The following is a 19,531-nucleotide window of genomic DNA, read 5'->3' as shown; positions in this document are numbered from 1 at the left end:
AGACTGCGAAAAGTTACAAAGGGATTTCACAAAACTGGGTGACAAAATGTGAGATGAAATTAAATGTAGATAAATACAAAGTAATTAACAGTGGAAAACATCATCCCAACTATACGTACAAAATGATGGGGTCCGAATTAGCTCTTACCACTCAAGAAAGATCTGAGTCACTGTGGATAGTTCTCTGAAAACATCTGCTCAATGTGCAGGGGCAGTCAAAATAGCTAACAGAATATTAGGAATCATTAGGAAAGCGGTCTGTATAAGACAGAAAATATAATGCCACTATATAAATCCATGGTACATCCACACCTTGAATACTGTGTGAAGTTCTGGTTGCTCCATCTCAAAAGAGATATATTAGAAATGGAAAAGATACACAGAACAGCAACAAAAATCACTGGGTGATGGAACAGCTTCCATATGAGGCTAGATTAAAAAGACAGAATATTCAGCTTGGAAAGACAACTAAGAGGGGATATTTATATAAAATCATGAATGGCGAGGAGGAAGTGAATAAGAAAGCATTATTTAACCCCTTCCATAACACAAGGACCAGAGGTCATCCAATGAAATCATCAGACAAAAGGAAATACTACTTCATACAACGCACAGTCAACATATAGTACTTGTTGCCAGGGGATGTTGAGAAGGCCAGAACTGTAAGTGGGTTCAAAAAAGTACAGTAAAAGCTATTTTAAACCAGCATGCTGGAGTAACGGGGAGTGCCGGTAAATTAAAAATACCAGTTAACTCAGAGGGAGGGGTTTGGAGCGCAGGGGAGGAGTGTGGGGCAGCAGGGACATGGGAGGGGTTGTGGGGCCTGGGCTCTGGGAGGAGGTTTGGGTTCGGGAGGGGGCTTGAGGCAGGGGCTGGGGCATGGGAAGGGGCTCAGGGTGCTGGATGGGGAGAGCACTCACCTCCGGCGGCGCCTCGTCCCTGCTGCTCTTGGCAGAGGCGCAGCCAGGCAGCTCTGCAAGCAGGCACACAGTCTCCGTCTGCAGGCGCCACCCCCTGCAGCTCCCATTGGCCGCAGTTCCCGGCCAATAGGCTGAGAGCCACAGAGTCAGTGCTCGGGGAGAGGGGATGGAAGCAGCGTGCCTGCAGAGCCACCTGGCCACGCCTCTGCCAGCAACAGCAGGGACAGGGAGCTGCTTCTGGGGAGTCGCCGGAAGTGAGCGCTCCCCACCATCCAGCACCCCGCACCCATCCCACACCTCAACTCCCTGCTCCCAGACCCAAACTCCTGTCCAGAGCGCACCCCGCAGCCACTCCCACTCCCTAGACCCCTGCCGGCCTTGCACCAACTGCACTATAAACCGGACTTTCAGTGCAGATCAGAAATGCTGGTTTACAGAGCTTGCCAGTTGGCAAAGTGCTGGATAGAAGAGCTTTTACTGTAGATAAGTTCATGGAGGATAGGTCCACCGATTGCTATTAGCCAAGATGGTCAGGGATGCAACCCCATGTGCCGAGCGTCCAAAGCCTCTGACTTCCAGAAGCTGGGAGTGGATGATGGGATGGATCATGTGATAACTGCTCTGTTTTGTTCATTCCCTCTGAAGCATCCGGCATTGGCCACAGTCAGAAGAGAGGATACTGAGCTAGGTGGACCATTAGTCTGACCCAATATGGCTTTTCTTATGTTAATTTAATTATAATAAATTAAAGAAAATAATTAAAAGATACTGGGAAAGAGCTGTACAAAGAGCTGAACATTAAAATATTTCAATATTAATGCAAATCAATAAGCAGAATAAAGAAAAACACCAGTGATGTCATCCAAACAGAGATTACTGTGATCTTGCTACTTTAAAAATATACCAGAAGGAAAATAAAAATAATAAAAAAAAAAAATCAAGGTGTTCTCACATTCAGAATACAATTCAAACAGAATTAAGTTTTCAGCTACCCAGGAATCAGAGAGCGGATACATCAAAATAAAAAATTACTTACTGTTTAGCATCATCCTCTGCATCATCATCATCTTCTAAATGTGCCACATGTCCCCTAAGGAAATGAACAAGGTACCATGGCTGAGTGCCCTTCATTAAAATGATTCTAGCTACTATGAAAGAATTCTGGTATGCAATACCTCAGGGGCTCCTCCTATACAGAACGTTATTATGTTGCTTTGTATTTTTATTTTCTTTTTCATTATTCTTTAAACCACAGATTCAGCCCAGACAAATGAGACCTCTCCCATACAATCTACTAATGCTCATTTGAAGGTAACAGGTGCAAGAAATCAATGTAAAAAACACTTTGAAACACACAAGAAAAAAATAAAGTTACCGCTGATGCAGTTCTTCTTCAACTGATTTTAGAAGACTCCTTCAAAATTAATAAGAATACAATTAATAACTGAACACAAACGGAAGAAAGCACTTGGAAAATAAGACACGAATAAAAGTTCTCAATTCAAAATAAGTTACTCTATTCTAATAAAATACACTGATTTTTTTGCTGAAGAATAATTTCATGGTTTCTATATAGCTACATGATACTATTAAACAGTGTTTATCTACACTTATTAGTGTACTCCTAATTACTGTACCTGGCCATTACCTCTGTACTGCAAACTAGGGCTATTTTGGCTTATTTCAAAATTTACCTGTTTAAATTGAAACCAAGATACTTAAGATTAAATAGTATGTTATCATAAAAAGTAAAAGTGACAAAAAAAGATTAAACTATCTTTGTCAGGAGACCACTAGTCCCAATTTTATTATCTTAAAATTCACATCTTTCACAGTACTATTTTTTCCCCCTCAAAATGCAGATTTCAACATGCTAAAAAATTACAACTTTAAGCCAATCTATGAAACTAAGCCCACTACATGCTAGCTGTCATGCAAACATCTGCATGCATCCATGCGACAGACAAGAGGGCAGCAGGATTTTTCCAGAAAGGAGGATTCCTGAAAATGTCAATATTATTCCCTATTGAAAAATAAAAAAGATCTACAGAATGAAGGAAATGCAATGCCTATACTTTCATCAAAATATTTATACAACTTATCTATTATAAAGCTAGATATCAGGAGTTTGACTTGTATAGACAGTGTCATTTTAAATATAGGTTTCAGAGTAGCAGCCGTGTTAGTCTGTATTCACAAAAAGAAAAGGAGTACTTGTGGCACCTTAGAGACTAACCAATTTATTTTAGCATAAGCTTTCGTGAGCTAGAGACTAACCAATTTATTTGAGCATAAGCTTTCGTAATGCATCCGATAAAGTGAGCTGTAGCTCACGAAGGCTTATGCTCAAATAAATTGGTTAGTCTCTAAGGTGCCACAAGTACTCCTTTTCATTTTAAATATAAAAGCACCTAAACCACTTAAAGTATCCAAGGCTGGAGAGAAGCAATGACTATATCTCATTTCACACAGTGCGTGTATCTAGATACTACATTAAAACTCACAATGTAAAGTTTAACCTCTAAAGAACTTAATGACAAAACTGTAATGAACAACAAGATCTCTACAGATGTGTAAACGTTTTAAGTTCTTTTGTCTTTTTTTTTTTTTTTTTTAAACACACACCACATGTAAGTACATCCCCATAACTGGCCAGATGACTTGGGCAGAAGGGCGATATCTTTTGTCACTAAACAGACACTGATATCTGAAACTGATAATGGCTGGTACATTCTAGAGTTGATGGGAGTGACAGTCTCAGTATCTTGAGAGTACACCTCATTATGCTGAAAACTGTTCTACAATAATAATCACTCCAGCTGATATAGAGAGTTAGAAGTCAATAGCTGAAAAACTGCATTACTGTAAATAACGAAAGGTTTATCATGTTTTACTGCATAAACATAAAATTACATTTTACTACTACATTACCTGCTGTTTTAAATTTAAACAATGAATTTAAGTCTCAAATTTAAAGAAAAAGGAAAAATGCCCTCTTTTACTCACTTATTTGCACCTAAGAAGTAGCCACTCTGGGGACCATGACCATATTCTAGCTGCAGATCCTATAAATATAAGAGAAAGAGCTTTAAGATAAAAAGACAAGAAAGAGTTAAAAACACATCACATGCTTGCCTCACCCTCTTCACTGTACGCAAGGCACACAACTAATTCTGTCCTACTGCCACACTTGGCTCTAAACCCTCATTCAGAGGCCCCTTAAGCCTGGGTCTCTTCCATGCCCCAACTTTGCCATACCTCACATCTCAAAATTTCTCCATAAAACACACTTCTTTGATAGAGCCATTCAACCACAGTCCCCTCCTCAGGGAAATACTGAGCTGGAAGAGCCTTTCCACTGATCACTCAAAAAAACCCAAACTACGAAAACAACAAACTTGTGGAACTAGCAAATGGTGTGTTACTCTTCAATTAGTCACACTACTTTTTACGGACTCCGCCCAATCTCTGCGTTCATTTTAATTGTATATATTTACATTGTCAGTTCTTCAGGGCAGATCTTGTAATGTCTGTAGTATACAATTGGTGCTATCCAAATAAATAATATGTAGGGAATACTGCAAATATTTTGTTTGTTTCAGTTATAAAGGCAACAAATATTTTAAGGACAACTATTATACACATTTATTTTACCTATAGTTTTTTTGTATGAAATACTACATTAACCAAACATTAAAATTGCAAACTCAAGCACTTACAAATTACGAAGTGCTAGGTAACCTTAAGACTAAGTATGAGGTGGCAAGGAACCCCAAGAGGCACTACTCTCAAAAATTCTGAGCTCATGTACCAGAAGGCATGCTTATCTCAATAGTGGGAATAGGCAGAGTTCACCTTGAAGAACCAACATACTAGCATGTCCAAAGAGAAGACTATTAAAGCTATGGGATGTTTGTCTCTCCTCAGCTAGGTCAGGAGTGGAGAAGTATGTACACAAACTCCTTCCCCTAAACACTTGAGGTGCACCTACACTGGGAAATCAGTGATGTTTTAAGACATTAACATTTTTAGATACCACTTAGCAACTTGTATAGAACAGAACTCTCTCAAGTGTACCCCATTCCAGAAATATCCGGTTCATCACCAAAGGATATCCTGGTAACAGTGATGAGACTAGTGCGGATCGATTAGACAGGCAACTACCCCACAGTGAAGGGGCACTCCATAGCCTGAGCCTCTCACTCTCCCATATGAAGGACATCCTCACAAAGAAGAAATGGTTACTTCACTCCTCAGGCTTCTCATCCCAGTCTCCCAGCCCAGCCAGTCCTAATCTCCTCCTCCAGGCTCAACGTCCAAGACCCAGTGTCCTCGCAACTCCCAGTCTCTCTCTCCACACACCAGTCTCTGTGCCCAGCCAGTCCCAGTTCCCAGCTCATCTGACCCCAGACTTCCAGTACTACCCTCTATCTTCTCAGACTTCTCATTCAGTCTTAGTCTCCCCACCCCTCAATTCCTTGTCCCATTCTCTTTGCCCAACCAGGTCCAATTCTCCCCGACATCCAAGTTCCTTTCCAGATCTGCCCACCCTCCTCATGCATCATCCAACGTTGCGCCAGTTCCAGTTTCCTTGCCCTCCCAGTCCTTCCATTCCTCCCAATCCCAGTGACAGTCACAGTTTCTCTCCCCAACCCTAAGCTACACCTTTCTCTCTCCCAGTCCACCTTTTATCCCCTTTGCATTCAAACCGGACAGCTTCCTCTCCCAGGCTGCCTGGGCCCAACAGAGGGGTCACTGAGAGGACAGGAGAGACTAAGGCCTGGTCTACACTACAAAGTTATGTTGACATAAGCTGCCTTGCATCAACCTGATGATTCCCTGTTCTGTTCATTCCTTCTGGTGCACCTGGCATCGGCCACGTTGGAAGACAGGATATTGGACCTTTGGTCTGACCCGGTACGGCCATTCCTATGTTCTTAACCTAGTTGTGCATGTGTCTACACTTAAATTTCTCCCCCACCGTAAGTCTCCTGTTACACCAACATAATACTATCCCCTCCCCAAGCGGCTGTAAGCCAAGGTCAGTGTACAGAGGTCAATACAGCATGCATGTAGACACTGTTACCTATGTCAACCCTAACAATTCTCCAGCAGCTGTCCCAAAATGCGCCACACTGACCGCTTTGGTCACCACTGTGAATTCCACTGCCAAGAGGTCATGTAAACTAGGAGCCCTCCCTCCCTTTTAAAGCCCTGCAAATTTTGGAATTCCTTTTCTTGATTGCCCGGCTTGGCAAGCACACCAAGCAGCTCTCCACCGTTGAGTGCAACTGTCCAGCTGACCATGCTGGCTACGGGCTCCAGATGTGCTCCGACAAGAGACATGGAGTCTCCTGGGCCTGTAGAGAGAAGAGGCTGTGCAAGCATAGCTATGGACCAGCTGCAGAAACGTGGACACCTACAAGCAGGTTGCCCAGGGGATTCAGGAGAAGAGGTACTACAGAGACCAGTAACAGTGCTGCATGAAAGCCAAGGAGCTGTGCCAGGCATACCAGAAAGCCAACAATCGATTGGTGCTAAGCCACAAACCTGCTGCTTTTAAGACGAGCTGCCTGTCATACTCTGCGGAGACCCCACCACCACCCTGCACAATACCGACGATACCTCCCAAGAGTCCAAGTCACAGGCCTCACCAAGAGCAGCGAGGGGGAGGAGGAGGATGGGGGACTGGTGATTGGGGGATCCAGCTGTGCAGTAAGCCAAGCTCTGTTTTTGATTCCACCAGTCCAACTAGTTGAGCACAGGTGAGCCCAGGTCAGGGGAAGGAACCTCAGGTAAGTGTGTACATAAATTTTCCATTACAGGGATGTCCCCTGCCCACAGGACCATCACTTTTCATTAATTTACTTGTCCAAGAAGAGGTAGTTTTACAACCAAGAGAGGCAGAGATGCTATCGGCTTTTCAGTCCCCTCTAGAGTTAGGCAGTGGGGACCATGCAAAGCAGTTTCTTTATTTGCACAGGGATGCGCCTTGAATACCCGGAGATCTCTCGATGAAACATTCGTGGAGGTACTCTGCAATCTTCTGCCAAAAGGTTTCAAGGGATAGCTGCCTTATTTCTTCCTCTGCAGTAGGACGCTTTCCCACGTCAGTCAGGGATAACTTCGGCAGCGACAATTGCAGTACACAGGCTAACAGAATACGGGCCCGGGCGGCTTTGGGATGCCAGCAGCAGCTGTACTTTCTGGGCTCTGTTACCCTCAGGAATGAGATATCAAATAAAATCACTGCCGCCTGTGGAAAACGGTGCCAGTATTTAGTGCCAATGCGCTATACCTAGATTTATGCAACCAAGCAAGTCTCTCCTCATTTCCCTAACCTCTGGTGGGCCATGGCTGGTACTGTGACTGACACCATGCATGAGCAATCCAAGCACGAGTGAGAACGAGCATGAAGTGCTTTTAGGAGAGCAAGGGGAGTGAGTAAGTGAGTGATGTCTGCACCTTAAGTTTCACTTTCCATACTGCATATACTAACAATGTGATCTCTGCGTTCTATCTGCAGATGCTGCCATTGTGGCCTTCCCCTCCACATTTGCAGAACATCTGAGCCAGATAAGGAGGCGAAAAGAGGACTCAGGATGATAATGTTCAGTGAGATCCTGCAAGCCAGTGCTGCATCAAACAGTAAGCAAAGGGCCTGGACGGTGAACACTAGGGACAGCCTGGAGTAGGAAAGACTAGAGAGGAGAAAAATGCAGGCAAAGGAGACAGATGCACCATGACATAATGAGCCTTCTCAGACAGCAAAGAGAGATGCTGCAGACTCTGGTAGACCTGCAGGTTCAACAATCCCAGGCTCGTCTCCCTCTGAAGCTCCCTGAAAACTCAATATTGAGACCTTCCTGTGCTGCTGCCCCCCCCTTGCCCCCCCGGTCAACATTCCAGGTGGAATCAGGGGCTGCTACACTCCATCCTGGTGGACATTAAAAGACAATCGCAGCTTCACACACGTTGACCTGTGAAAGCCACGGTTGGTGTAGGTATAGCTGAAATGGATATGAATGTTTTCCCCTTCATAAGTTTGGTCCTCTAATTTATTAAGTTTGAGTAAGTTTAAAATATATTTTAAAATTTCATGGAGGAGGGGAGTGTTGCACTAAATTCTGTTACAAAATAAATGTCTTATTTAAAACTTAACTCATCTTTATTGGTTTGCAACATCTGCTACCAAGTGCTTAACAGGTCTGTAAGCAACCAATTACCTGTTGCTGATAGCGTGACAACTCTCAGGATAAACCACAAACAAAATTAATAGATAAAAACATAAGAACGGCCATACTGGGTCAGACCAAAGGTCCATCTAGCCCAGTATCCTGTCTTCTGATAGTGGCCAACGTCAGGTCCCCCAGAGGGAATGAACAAGTAATCATCAAGCGATCCATTCCCTGTCACTCATTCCCAGCTTCCGGTAAACAGAAGCTAGTGATGTACTGACAATGTTATATTCCTATATGTACAGCAATCACCACGTAATTCCTAACAGGCCACAAAAGAGCAGGGCCAGGTAGTGTACAGTACAACAACAAGTGTTACTGTGGCTCAATGTTAAAATGGTCTTTCAAAGCCACCCTGTGCCCAGTGCAAGGGAAAGACCTTTAGATAAGTGTACATAAAATTTTCCCTTACAGGGATGCCCCCCTCCCTGACAGCATTTGACTTTTCATTAATTTACTCATCCCAGAAGAGGATGCATAGTTCCAGACTGAGCTCTTCTAATGGCTGTGTCTGGCTGTTCAAACTCAGCAGACAGCTGCTCCACCTCCATCCTGGTGGAAAGGTTTCCCCCCTTTGCTTCACGTACGTTATGCAGGACACAGCAGCTAGCTATAACCATTGGACCACAAGAGGGAAACACAGGTGGCAGTTGCCCTGAATTGTGACATCTTCCCTTTAGACACTACACAGCTATCTAGACAGAGAAATTTCCCACCTTAAGTGAAAAGCATTCTGAATATAAATTCCAAAAAACTAAGACACAAATTCATGTAAAAATGGAAAGCGAAGGTCCTATGCTGGACAGAACTAAAGTGTCTGTCTACTTTAATTTACACATTCTATAGTACATGACAGTGTACATTCTGCAGGAGTGACAGAAAATTTAATAAGAGAAAATAAGTAATCCTCTACAAAATATAAAATATTCTTTATCTGTCACTGATGGTTATATGCCCTGCAATTATTTTTTTTTATGAAAGATGACATCTGTCAGTTTTACTTATGCTTATATATTTTAAAAGGACAAAACCTTTGTTTTTATCCAGTTTACTACCATGCTGTCTGCTAGCATTACTAGACTATGGTTTCAAATGGGCATTTATGTTCTTCACTTCCTGTTCTAAACTGCTGTATTGTGTTCCTGTTTGCTTTTCAAACATTACTGTATTTCACCCATATGTGGCTGTACTTCTTTGCTGGGTAAAGTAATTCCTTATGTACACTAAAATCCATCAGTGGGGAGTAAGGGAGTTTGTAAAGACTGAGATTTGGATAAAAACTGTACCCTCATCTCCATCCAAATGCTTTGAGTTTGAAAGTTTTATAAAACTTTCAGATACATATTTGATGAACAAATACACACATATATATACCACACTATCTTTATACCATTATCTAACACACACAAGGTGGTAACATTAGTTGATTTGAATTAATATGCCGCACATGAACATAAAAAACACTAAATTAAATAAATCTGACTGAGCCCTGTTTTTCAAAATAATATTGCAAGATATACACTCATCATCAATGGGATATGGAAAAAGTATTAAATTATCTTAATATGATCCACAAAATTTCCCAAATTACACTCTATTACAAGAGGTCAGTTAACAGTGAACTGGTCTTGAATTGCTGGTATTGTTTATAACTAGAGTTCTACTTGGGTGAAAACCCACACCACTTTGCACAAGATAAGGGTGTGGACAGCAACATACAAAATCTCAGTGTAATGGATAATATTAAAGAAAAGTCAAGTGGGAGAATGAATCATGCATTCCAGGGGAAAATCTTTTTATTCCAAATTAGGGCTCTGGGAGGGAGTTTGGGTGCAGGAGGGGGCTTGGGGTGCCAGATCAGGGGGCTGTTCACCTCAGGAAGCTCCCCGCAAGCAGCAATCAGTTTCAGCTGCTCTTAAGTGGAGGTGCGGCAGGCAGCTCTGCATGCTGCCTCTGATCGCAGGCACTTCCCCCGCAGCTCCCATTGGCCATGGTTCCCAGCCAATGGGATCTGCGTTGCTAGTGCTCAGGGTGGGGTGGGGCCAGCATGTGAAACCGCCTGTCGAACCTCCGCCTAGGAGCAGCTGTGACAGGTTGCTGCTTGCGGGGAGCTGCCCGAGATGAGCAGCCCTGGGATACACCACCCCAAGACCCCTCCCGCATCCAAACTCCCTCCCAGAGCCCATGCTCCACACCACCTCCCGCACCCCAACCCCCTGCCAGCCCCACGCCAACTGCACTATAAACTGGAATTTCAATGAAGATCAGAAATGCTGGTTTATAGAGCTTTCCGGCTGGTGAAGTGCCTGATAAAAATAGTTTTTATTGTATGTCATGCAGTATCTCATCATGCATGAGCTATAATTGCAGCTTTGCTTTTGCTAGTTTTATACTCTTAATTCGGAACAAATTTATTGTGTAGGCTTGAGCTGTACTTGAAATTCACTTTCCCAAATACTTTTCATAGTTTTTCAACAAGTGTATTTGAATATGCACAGTGAACCAATAATTCACAATTGGATATTGCAGTTGCTATTCCTGAAACTGTAATTAAGTGGACAGTAATATAATCTGGAAGTTTAACATTTCAATATTAAATGCTACTAGCTGCTGATAAGGTAACTCCTGATCCGTTGGCAATACAAATGTACCTTAGTTGTTCAAAGACAATCATATAATCGTTTACATCTTCCATTAATTTAGTATCACCATTTTTCCCAGTCTCCCAGTGGAAGGAATGACTAATGATTCTTAGCATTTCATTCCCCCATAAAGGAGAATGCTTACTGAATAACACGTAAGTCATACACCAAACTCCATTGTCCTTATCTTATTAAAAATGTGTTCTTTAACTTTTTAGATAATGTTGGTAGGTTTTTTGTTTGGGTTTTTTTTTTTTTGTAAAAAGAGAGAATTAAGCATTTTGGGATTTTACTAAACATCCAAATAAAACAGTCTAAGCTAATCAGCCTGCAGGTATTTTGTAAATTATTGTTGCATATCTGCAATTTTCCCTCTCCCCTTGTTCTGCGATTTCTTGCACTCTGTCTGTGGTTGTCTGAGGGGCATAATCACTATTGTTATTTAGCATCCATGCAATGAAGAGAAATATATCCTGATTAGCTATTGTAATCCCTCTGCAGTAACTGGCTACTGGATTCAATATTTTAAATGGTCTGCCAGAAACAAAACTGGCTGTCTCAAAATCTCACTCTGTGGCAGAGAATGAAAAATCCATTGACTCATTCCCCCTTTCCTACTTACTTCCATTGGATCTTAAGAATAATGTTCATATTTATGTTTTCCACTGAGGACAATCTCAAGAACCTTCCTTCCCAATTCACTTTTGAAATGTAATGTAAACAAAAATTGTGGTTATTCTAGGGAGAAGAGTCTTGTTGACTTATAATGAAAGAAAAGGAGTGGGGGAATTTAAACTGTACATTGGTCTCTTTATAGGACATAAGGGCTGGGATATGTAAATTGCTAGTCTGCAGAATGAAAGAGAGGGGCTTGCAGAGCCTGGAGTGGGATGCTTGTGTTGCCAGCAGGCAGCAACCTGTAATTTTGGGCGAGTTTCCCCCAGGGAGCACAGACAAGGCTCCCTCGTGCTATAAGAAGGCAGTAGTGATTCACCCTGTACCCCTTGGTAAACCCCGAAGTGTCATAACGGTACAGTGACCAATACAAGAATACTAACCTCCAAACAAACAAGCAAACTAGATATCAGAAAACCCCTAATAATTAGGAAGGGTACTAGCTTAGTAAGGCAGGGCACTCTCCAGGATCCAGTGACCAAAAGCTGCACTCCTAGAGGACTCTGCATTCCCTTACCGTGTTAATGAAGGCGTGGAGATTTCCTGACATGGACAGTCTCTTCTCTGCCCACAATATAGCTACTAACCAAGTAGTGAGTGCACTTATTCCTCTATGGGGAGCCTTTTGGAAATGAATACAGGATTCCTTAATAGCGGCTATGACCTATGGGGAAACAGTGGCATTTAAACTGGTTGCAGAAAAATAGGATGGACCACATACAAAACAAAGGATCTTTGCATTATGAAAAAGCGTTGTTCCATTTGGGCAATATTTTATGGCTCTAATGTCATCTAGGGAATACTAATTCACTTCCTTTGGGCAGGATGTGTTCAGACAGAAGGGAAGGAAATTTCCTAAGGAATGATTTGGGAACAGTTCTAAGAACTGCTTATCTGTGAAAAACAGGAGGAAGGGTTCTTTACACAAGAGATCTCCCTAATCATTAATTCTTTGAACAAGGTGGTAGCAGTGAGGAACATCGGTTTAATAGAAAGAGAACAGAAGGCAGCTTTTGCCAGAGGCTTGAAAGGAGATTTGTTGAGAGCATTCAGAATGAAATTAAGGTTCCATTCTGCTAACTGGTTCTGACTGGAGGTTGACAGCATTTAGCACACTGGAAAAAGTCAAGTGATGTCAGAATGCAGGATGAGGTTGTCATCATTTAGTCCGGATCTGAGAGTTGGTATGTGACATTCATGGGTGTTATAACTCAGTTCTCTGATACAGCCCTCTAACGAAAACTCCAAAAGGAAGGAGAGGTGTGCTTGAAGGGGAGGGACACTTCCGGTATAGCACCCACTAAAGAAACAGCCAATTGCTCCAATATGCTTGATTTGTAGAGTCCTCCTTGGATGTAAGCAAAACGTCAATCAGATGAGAAGAGAAGCCAAAGGTTTGGAGAATTATTTTGTTAGCATCCAGGCCTGAAGTTTCTAAAATAACAAGTGATTTTGGGTGCCCAATTTGAAACACGTACGAGGGACCTGATATTCGGAGTGTGCTGAGTACGCTTGCTTTCTGACAATCATGTGTTTCGATGGGCACCCAGTGCTGAAACACCAAAAAATCACTAATCATTTTTTAAAAAAGTAGATCTCAAGCTACTACACACACATTGTGTGGGTCCAGGGGCAGAACTGGATCCTGATGGAGAAGGGTCCTTGTTTGAGGGAGTTGCCCTGGTTCTGATATGGACAGGCTGAAGACAACTAGGGAAACAAGGCCTTATGGGACAGTGACAGGGCATGAGGATGAATTTGGCCTTTTGGCAAATACATATGCATTTCTTTGGCAGAAAAGGGAATGGAGGAAAGGCATGTGTTTAGGGGCTGACCAGTTGAAGAAAAAGCATCCACCCTCTCAATGTGAAGATCCCTGTGTCTAGATCAAGACAGACCCAAAGTTTGTTTAGGTATGAAGCAAACATGTCTCTTTGTGGAAGGCACTACAATACCACCATCTTGTTAGTTTGGCATCTGCCATGGGAGATGGTGGCTCTACTAGTCAGTTTTTTTGGGCGCTGAAATTTCCCTAGATATAGCTGAGAAGTCAACCACTGAACCTTTTCTATCTCCCAGAAGATCCAGATGGCTGTGTCAGAGACAAGTTTCATTTTTCCCCTGTCCATTTTTACCAATGGCCACAGTTCAAATGTCAAACATCTTAAATATAATCTGTGTAGTGATGGGGGAAGTGGCTGCTCAATGGCTAGATCCAGTGCCCAGAGTGCCACAGAGAGTGATGGTGATCTGAAATTCCAACTTGGACTATAGTCCCTGTCATCATCTATGTGCCCCATGAAGGCTCTCCAACCTTTGACGCTTGTTTTGGTTATGATCCTGAAGATTCGTGGGTTTGCCAAAGGCTTGTCCCTCATCAGATATATGTTCCACAGTGGAATAATTTCTGGACCCAAGTGAAATGGGAAGTCAAAGCCTCTTGATGAGGGAGGACTCTTCAATCCCACTTCATGAAGGCTTGAAGAAACCATATACTGTCCAGTGAACAGTGTCTGCAGCAGCTGTGACTAACAGATCTAGAGGAGGGAGAGCCTGATTAGCATGGTCTCATACAGAAGACAAGAGAACAACCTCCTTCAGTTTCTGGGCTTTCCAGAAGAACAACCTTGGTTGGTGAGAAAACAAACAAAACCAAACCTCAAAAATGAATGAGATCCTGTGACTGCGTCAGAGCACTTCTCTCGGTTTCACAATGAGCCTGTGGAATTGCAGAATGGAGAGTGCCTGATGCAGATACAGTTGAGATGTCTGGAAAGTGTTCACAGCCTAGAAAACCCCCTCCTATTTAAAACTAACATTATTTCCTTCTTTCTTCACTGTAGCAAATCACTATTGTCCCAAGTTTAAAACCATGGGGCAGAGGAGATGCCAAAGGGGAGGTCTGGTCAGGATACATGGTGTAAGTGCATCTTAGATGGTATCTTAGGCCAGATTACACTCAGTGGGCTAGAGGGCAACACATGGAGCAGCTACTGTAATGGGCTTATGCCAACTGTGAGGGGCTGCAGGAATCCCTTTGGGAATGACCATGGAAAGATCTGCTGGAGCTGCACTCATGAGGACAGCAGGAACAGTGTGCATGCAGCGGAGACAAAAGTGGCAGAAAAAAAGTGAGAAAATGAAGAGAGTCAGTAGCTGAAAGAAAAGCGGAGCTGAAGTGCAGGACAATGCTGCTGGAGGCAGAGAAACTGGAGCTGTAGTCCCAAGAAAGTTGTTAAAGGACATGTGTGTGTTAAGGAGAAAATCTACATAGGACTGCCTCCAAAACTGGAGTCAGCACAGCTTAAGTTATCAGTAGCTATGTATTGGCAGATACAGTTTCTGAGAAGCTGATGTAAAAAGCCATCGTTTTGTTCCATATTTATTACTCCTCAACGGATTTCCACATGAAATGCTTCGTTTACAAACCAAACCAAGACTTGGGTTTAGTTGGTAGCACAGCATGTTCCACCTAGTACAGAGTCTGAAAAAATGAAACGGTGCTCTCGCTACTTTGCACATAACTAGCAACCATCACTAACAGATACAGGAATCTCTGGCCATTTGATGACCCAGAAGCAGAACAGAGTAAAGCTTGCAGGCTTGATTTTCACATTGCATTGCTAAAGCAGAGAACGGTTGCAAAAGAGAACAGGTACAGTATGGGCAGTACCAAATGCCAAGAGAATCACATTTTTGACCTAGCTCTTTGAATGTTTGTGGTTTTGTCAGTATGAACGTTAATGTTTGTATTCATTCTATACTGTAATTAGATTTTGGATATGAAAACATTAAAAACATACACATTTTCTAATCTTTCAAATGAATGTTTAAAGGAACTGTCAAACAAAAAATGCTAAGAAATCTCTCCTAGACAGTGAGAAAAGTTAAAGGCATTACAGTTAATGCATAATACTGACCTACTTTATATATATTTTCCCTCCATTACTTAGAAATATTCATACAACTTAATCCTTAGACTGAAAAACTGTTCTACAGAGGCAAAAGTACAGCAACTGAACAAAACTTTAGCTTTGAAAAACAAAAATAAAGACACAAAACCAACGCTGACAAAGAAAATCAGAAGGTGAAAAATACCAGATTAGATCTTGCAGTGTAGTACATTTCTTCTGAACTGTCCAAAAAATCGTTACTGTTGGGCTGTTCGTTAGACAGAGACCAAGAAACTCAGGTTATTTACTTTGAGACTGAAAGCCAGATATACACAAAGGGAAATTGTCTTGCCAACACAATTTTGTTAATGCAAATGCTAAGTTACACCATATTAAACAGCTTCTGACAAAACTTACATTTCATATTACATCATAATTAATTTAGTATAAAGATTAAGCATTACTTAACAGACAAAAAGCAAAAAGAGCTGAAGAACTACCTTAATAAACTGGAATTAGCAATTATCAATTTATTCCCATCTCTCAATACCCCCCATTCCAGGATTTTTTTGTCACCAGTTGGAATACTGGAAATTAAGGAAAACTTCTACCCTCAATCTCTCTTCCTACAAGGCCTTTCATCAAAATGTGTCTTAGAATGAACAGGACTTCTTTTGCAGCCAGTTAGAACTCTGACTTCAATTGACCGGAATGATCTAAATTTAATGATACAATCCTCCTTTCCTCCACAATCCTTTCATCCTCTTACAAGGAACCATTCTCTAGCTTCCAAGAATCAACCTGGCTTTTCCACTGTGCAGTATATTAATGAATCAGTCATTAAAACCATTCGTATTTAATTTAATAAAAGCAGGTACCTGTAAAGTATTGGAACTACTTAAGTGTAAATGTTTTTTTCCAGATTACCGTTACATTTCTATGTACTTCAAAGTAACCCCATAAATATCAAAATAACGGTTTTGTTTCACTTGTACACATTTTTTCTTCATCTATGGTCAGACTGAACATGTGCTCAAATAATTTTGTAGGGTATTATAGGAGAGCTGCTGCCATGCCCTCAAGAATAAGGTGCTCAAAAATCTTTTAAAGGAAAAATATCTGAAGATGTCCTAAATAAAGAAATTCCTTTATCTATGATCTTTAGAGCAAAGTACAGTCCTTCATGCTTCCCATTATTAGGCAGGCAATTAAGCACTCCCTTTCCCTCCTCAGAAATATCCAAATAAACAGTTCTAGCTCCTCCTCATGGGCAGGGAGATAAACACAGGGGTTTAGGTGGTTGTTGTCTGTCTTTTTGACAGAGTCAAAACAAAGAGTTCTGGTTCTCCCTTCTAGCAAGGCAACCTTTTGTGTTGGTTTTCCCTATCAGCAGGATTAATCCTTTCTTGTAGCCAGAGAGACAACTAAGATTCCAAAGTGCAATACTCCTGTGTGTTTCAACTCAATGTGGAGCAAACTTCAACTCCTCCCTTCCAAGAACATCTGCCAAAGAAACGCTCCCTATGGCTGTGCCCTGAGCCCCAGAAGAAAAAACTTTCCCCTCAGAAACACTGTTGTCCTTAAAGCTGTTCAGCTGGGTGACGGGGGGACACACCCAGTCACAGGAATTTTAAAATCTAAAAAAGGCTGCTTTTTTTCCTGGTTAATTTTAAGCTCCATTTTCTTCTTTAAAACCTATTTTGTGATTGTCATGCCACATATTCAAGCACTTCTCAAAGAACAAAAAGAACACAAGTGAGAAAATATTTAAAGGCATGTAGAAATAAAGATTGTGCTAATCATAATATTTTCCACAGTGTATATTATAGTGAGGCAGGCTACAGAAAAAGGGGAGTAAGAGTACTGACATTGTAAGGTGATTCTGGTAAGACCCACTCTTAACATATTTTTCTTGCCAGTTTTAGAATCGCTGGTCCTCTGTTTAATTCTATTTTTATATATAATATGCTCTAATCAGCACAGCAATAAGTGATGTGATTATGCAACTACATACATGGGTATATAATTTCTCTGAAGTTGTTGCATAAATTCTTGTTTATGTTAGATAAGCTACTCCTCTCTGTCCTGTTGGATACTACAGGCTGCAATCTGCCTGCCCAAGCCAGCTGCTGTGGAAGGGTGCGCGCGCACACCAACTCACATCGCTAAAGCCAGCTGGCTCTTTTCCAGGGGAAAGGGTGAAGGGAGGGGAGGAAGGAGGTGCTCTTGTAGCGCACTGAAGGAGAAGTGTGCCAGCTCTGCTCTTGCATGGCTCCTACGCCAAAGGAATGCAGCTCCAGGCATGCTCCCTTCCTGAGAACCAGGGGGAGGAGCTCCTTAATAAAACTGCTTGCGGGGGGAGAGAAGGGACTGTGTCACAAGTCAACCTTTTCTCTCATTTGCAGGATGCAAAACGTGAGGCACAAAACCCATGCAACATGTTACTCACAAACTCATGATGTGGCTCTGTCTCCTTCCTTAATGGAGGATTGAACTTTATTTGACCAACTATAGAGGGGAAAAAAATAAAGTCAAGATATGGTTCGCTTACGGTAAGAAAGGATTCAGTTTCTAGTAGCAGTTGCCCACTAACTAAGCTTAAATCAGTTTTATGCGTATATTATACTTCTATTGATCTGTATTTATGACACACACACATGCCCTTAGTGCCATGAGCTCAGAGCCCTCTAGAAAGCAGCAAACTCTGGGGGCTGCACATCCTTGCTTGTATTCAGAGCTATGCAAGGGATTGCCCTTAGGTCCTTGTCATCCACCCATGAGAAGGATCACAAAAAGGATTCAGAAGCAGCATGGTAGGGGAACATAACTCTGTGAGGCAACTTACTCGTAACTTTAGTTACAGGTGAGTAAATCTTTTCTGTGAATTGCTTTTTCAGATCCGTACTGTTGGGAGATTTAACTAGCAGTAAAAATCCCTGTTGAAGGGTTGAGGAGTACTAATTAAATTTTCCACTGCTCTTCCACAAGAGACATTTGCCATTGTACCAAAAGTTGGATACAATGTTCTTGAAGTTTAAGAATTCCAATGTTACTATTAGTTTATGGATCCCAAGATACAAAACCCAAAATTTAAACTGCATTTTTTTTGGAGAAGGAGAAGTCCTGCCTTCTGATTTAACCTCTCGTCAGACTCTCCCTCCACCAAGTTGTGTGTGATCATTTTAGTTTGAAAATAAAACTGAAGATCTTAAAACAATAGTTGAATGAGAAATGTCAGTGTTATGCTCATGGTTTTCTTAACAGTGGTTTCTTTACCATCACCATAAGGTTTCAGGGGGCTTTCACTCCAACTTTAAAATGGAACATTTTCTGAGTAGCTAGCCCAAAAGTTCAATACCAGCAATATTCAAAGTACAGTACCAAGTTGCAATGCATAGCAGTATTATGATGGCATTTTGCTCAGTCCTAGGGTGAAGACAGAATTTTGCATCACTCTCTGGAAACCCACTCTAAAGGATAGCACGAAGTGGCATTGAAAGTCTTTGAGAGGAACCTATGTCAAGCCCTATTTCACTAGGCTGTAGCAGTAGAGGGAGTTGAAGCAGTGCTGGAAAACAAAATGGTACGGACCGCTGTATATTTTAAGAGTATATATATTTAATCACACTGTTTTGTATAATCTGTTCCTATGTTCACAATAAGTGAAATTGCGTATAAATTCACTCCATGTTGCCTCTTAAAAAAAGAAGAATATTCTTAGTTATGGTAGATAGACAAAAACTCAGTTTAAGTTAAAAGCTAATTTCAAGTTATAACCTTTAATATTCTTAATTTAATGAAGTATACACATGCTTACAGTTTATTTCAGAGCGTGTTTTTTCTTCTCTCACATTTCTACTTGTTGAATGAATTCTATGAGGCACAAGGGGCTAGAAAAGAAAAAAAAGCATTACCAACAAAAGTATACCTTCTATTATGTGAAGATACAGTTGTCCTGTTATATGTATTTTACTCATCTCCTTTGAAGATTTTTAAATATATGATACAAGCAAAGTCTAAAAACGATATAAAGAGTATGTTTTGCATTTTAAAAGACACACCACTGCATTAGACTGCTATCCGTGTACTAACAATATATATTTCCATTATATCTATACAGTTTGTGCCAGTCTAGCTGAGTGTGTAATGGTTTTATAGCTGTT

The 19,531-nt window shown here is 41.5% G+C and overlaps 1 protein-coding gene across 4 annotated transcripts in view; it reads right to left on the bottom strand.

The window, feature by feature from the left end:
- MAP4K3 (mitogen-activated protein kinase kinase kinase kinase 3) overlaps nucleotides 1-19,531 on the bottom strand; it is a 136,096-nt gene that overhangs the window by 58,147 nt on the left and 58,418 nt on the right. For 3 of the 4 annotated variants that reach the window (XM_077814168.1, XM_077814170.1, XM_077814171.1), the window contains 6 exons: nucleotides 19,186-19,258; nucleotides 17,818-17,876; nucleotides 15,574-15,636; nucleotides 3,927-3,985; nucleotides 2,296-2,334; nucleotides 1,957-2,010 (listed from right to left, as the gene is read on the bottom strand). In XM_077814168.1, coding sequence (XP_077670294.1) covers nucleotides 1,957-2,010; nucleotides 2,296-2,334; nucleotides 3,927-3,985; nucleotides 15,574-15,636; nucleotides 17,818-17,876; nucleotides 19,186-19,258 — 347 coding nt within the window. The remainder of the gene's footprint in view (nucleotides 1-1,956; nucleotides 2,011-2,295; nucleotides 2,335-3,926; nucleotides 3,986-15,573; nucleotides 15,637-17,817; nucleotides 17,877-19,185; nucleotides 19,259-19,531) is intronic. The other variant, XM_077814169.1, reaches the window with a different exon arrangement.

Source organism: Eretmochelys imbricata, chromosome 3, assembly GCF_965152235.1.
Source record: "Eretmochelys imbricata isolate rEreImb1 chromosome 3, rEreImb1.hap1, whole genome shotgun sequence".
Taxonomy (NCBI): domain Eukaryota; kingdom Metazoa; phylum Chordata; order Testudines; family Cheloniidae; genus Eretmochelys; species Eretmochelys imbricata.
This window is presented reverse-complemented; position numbering and strand designations above follow the sequence as displayed.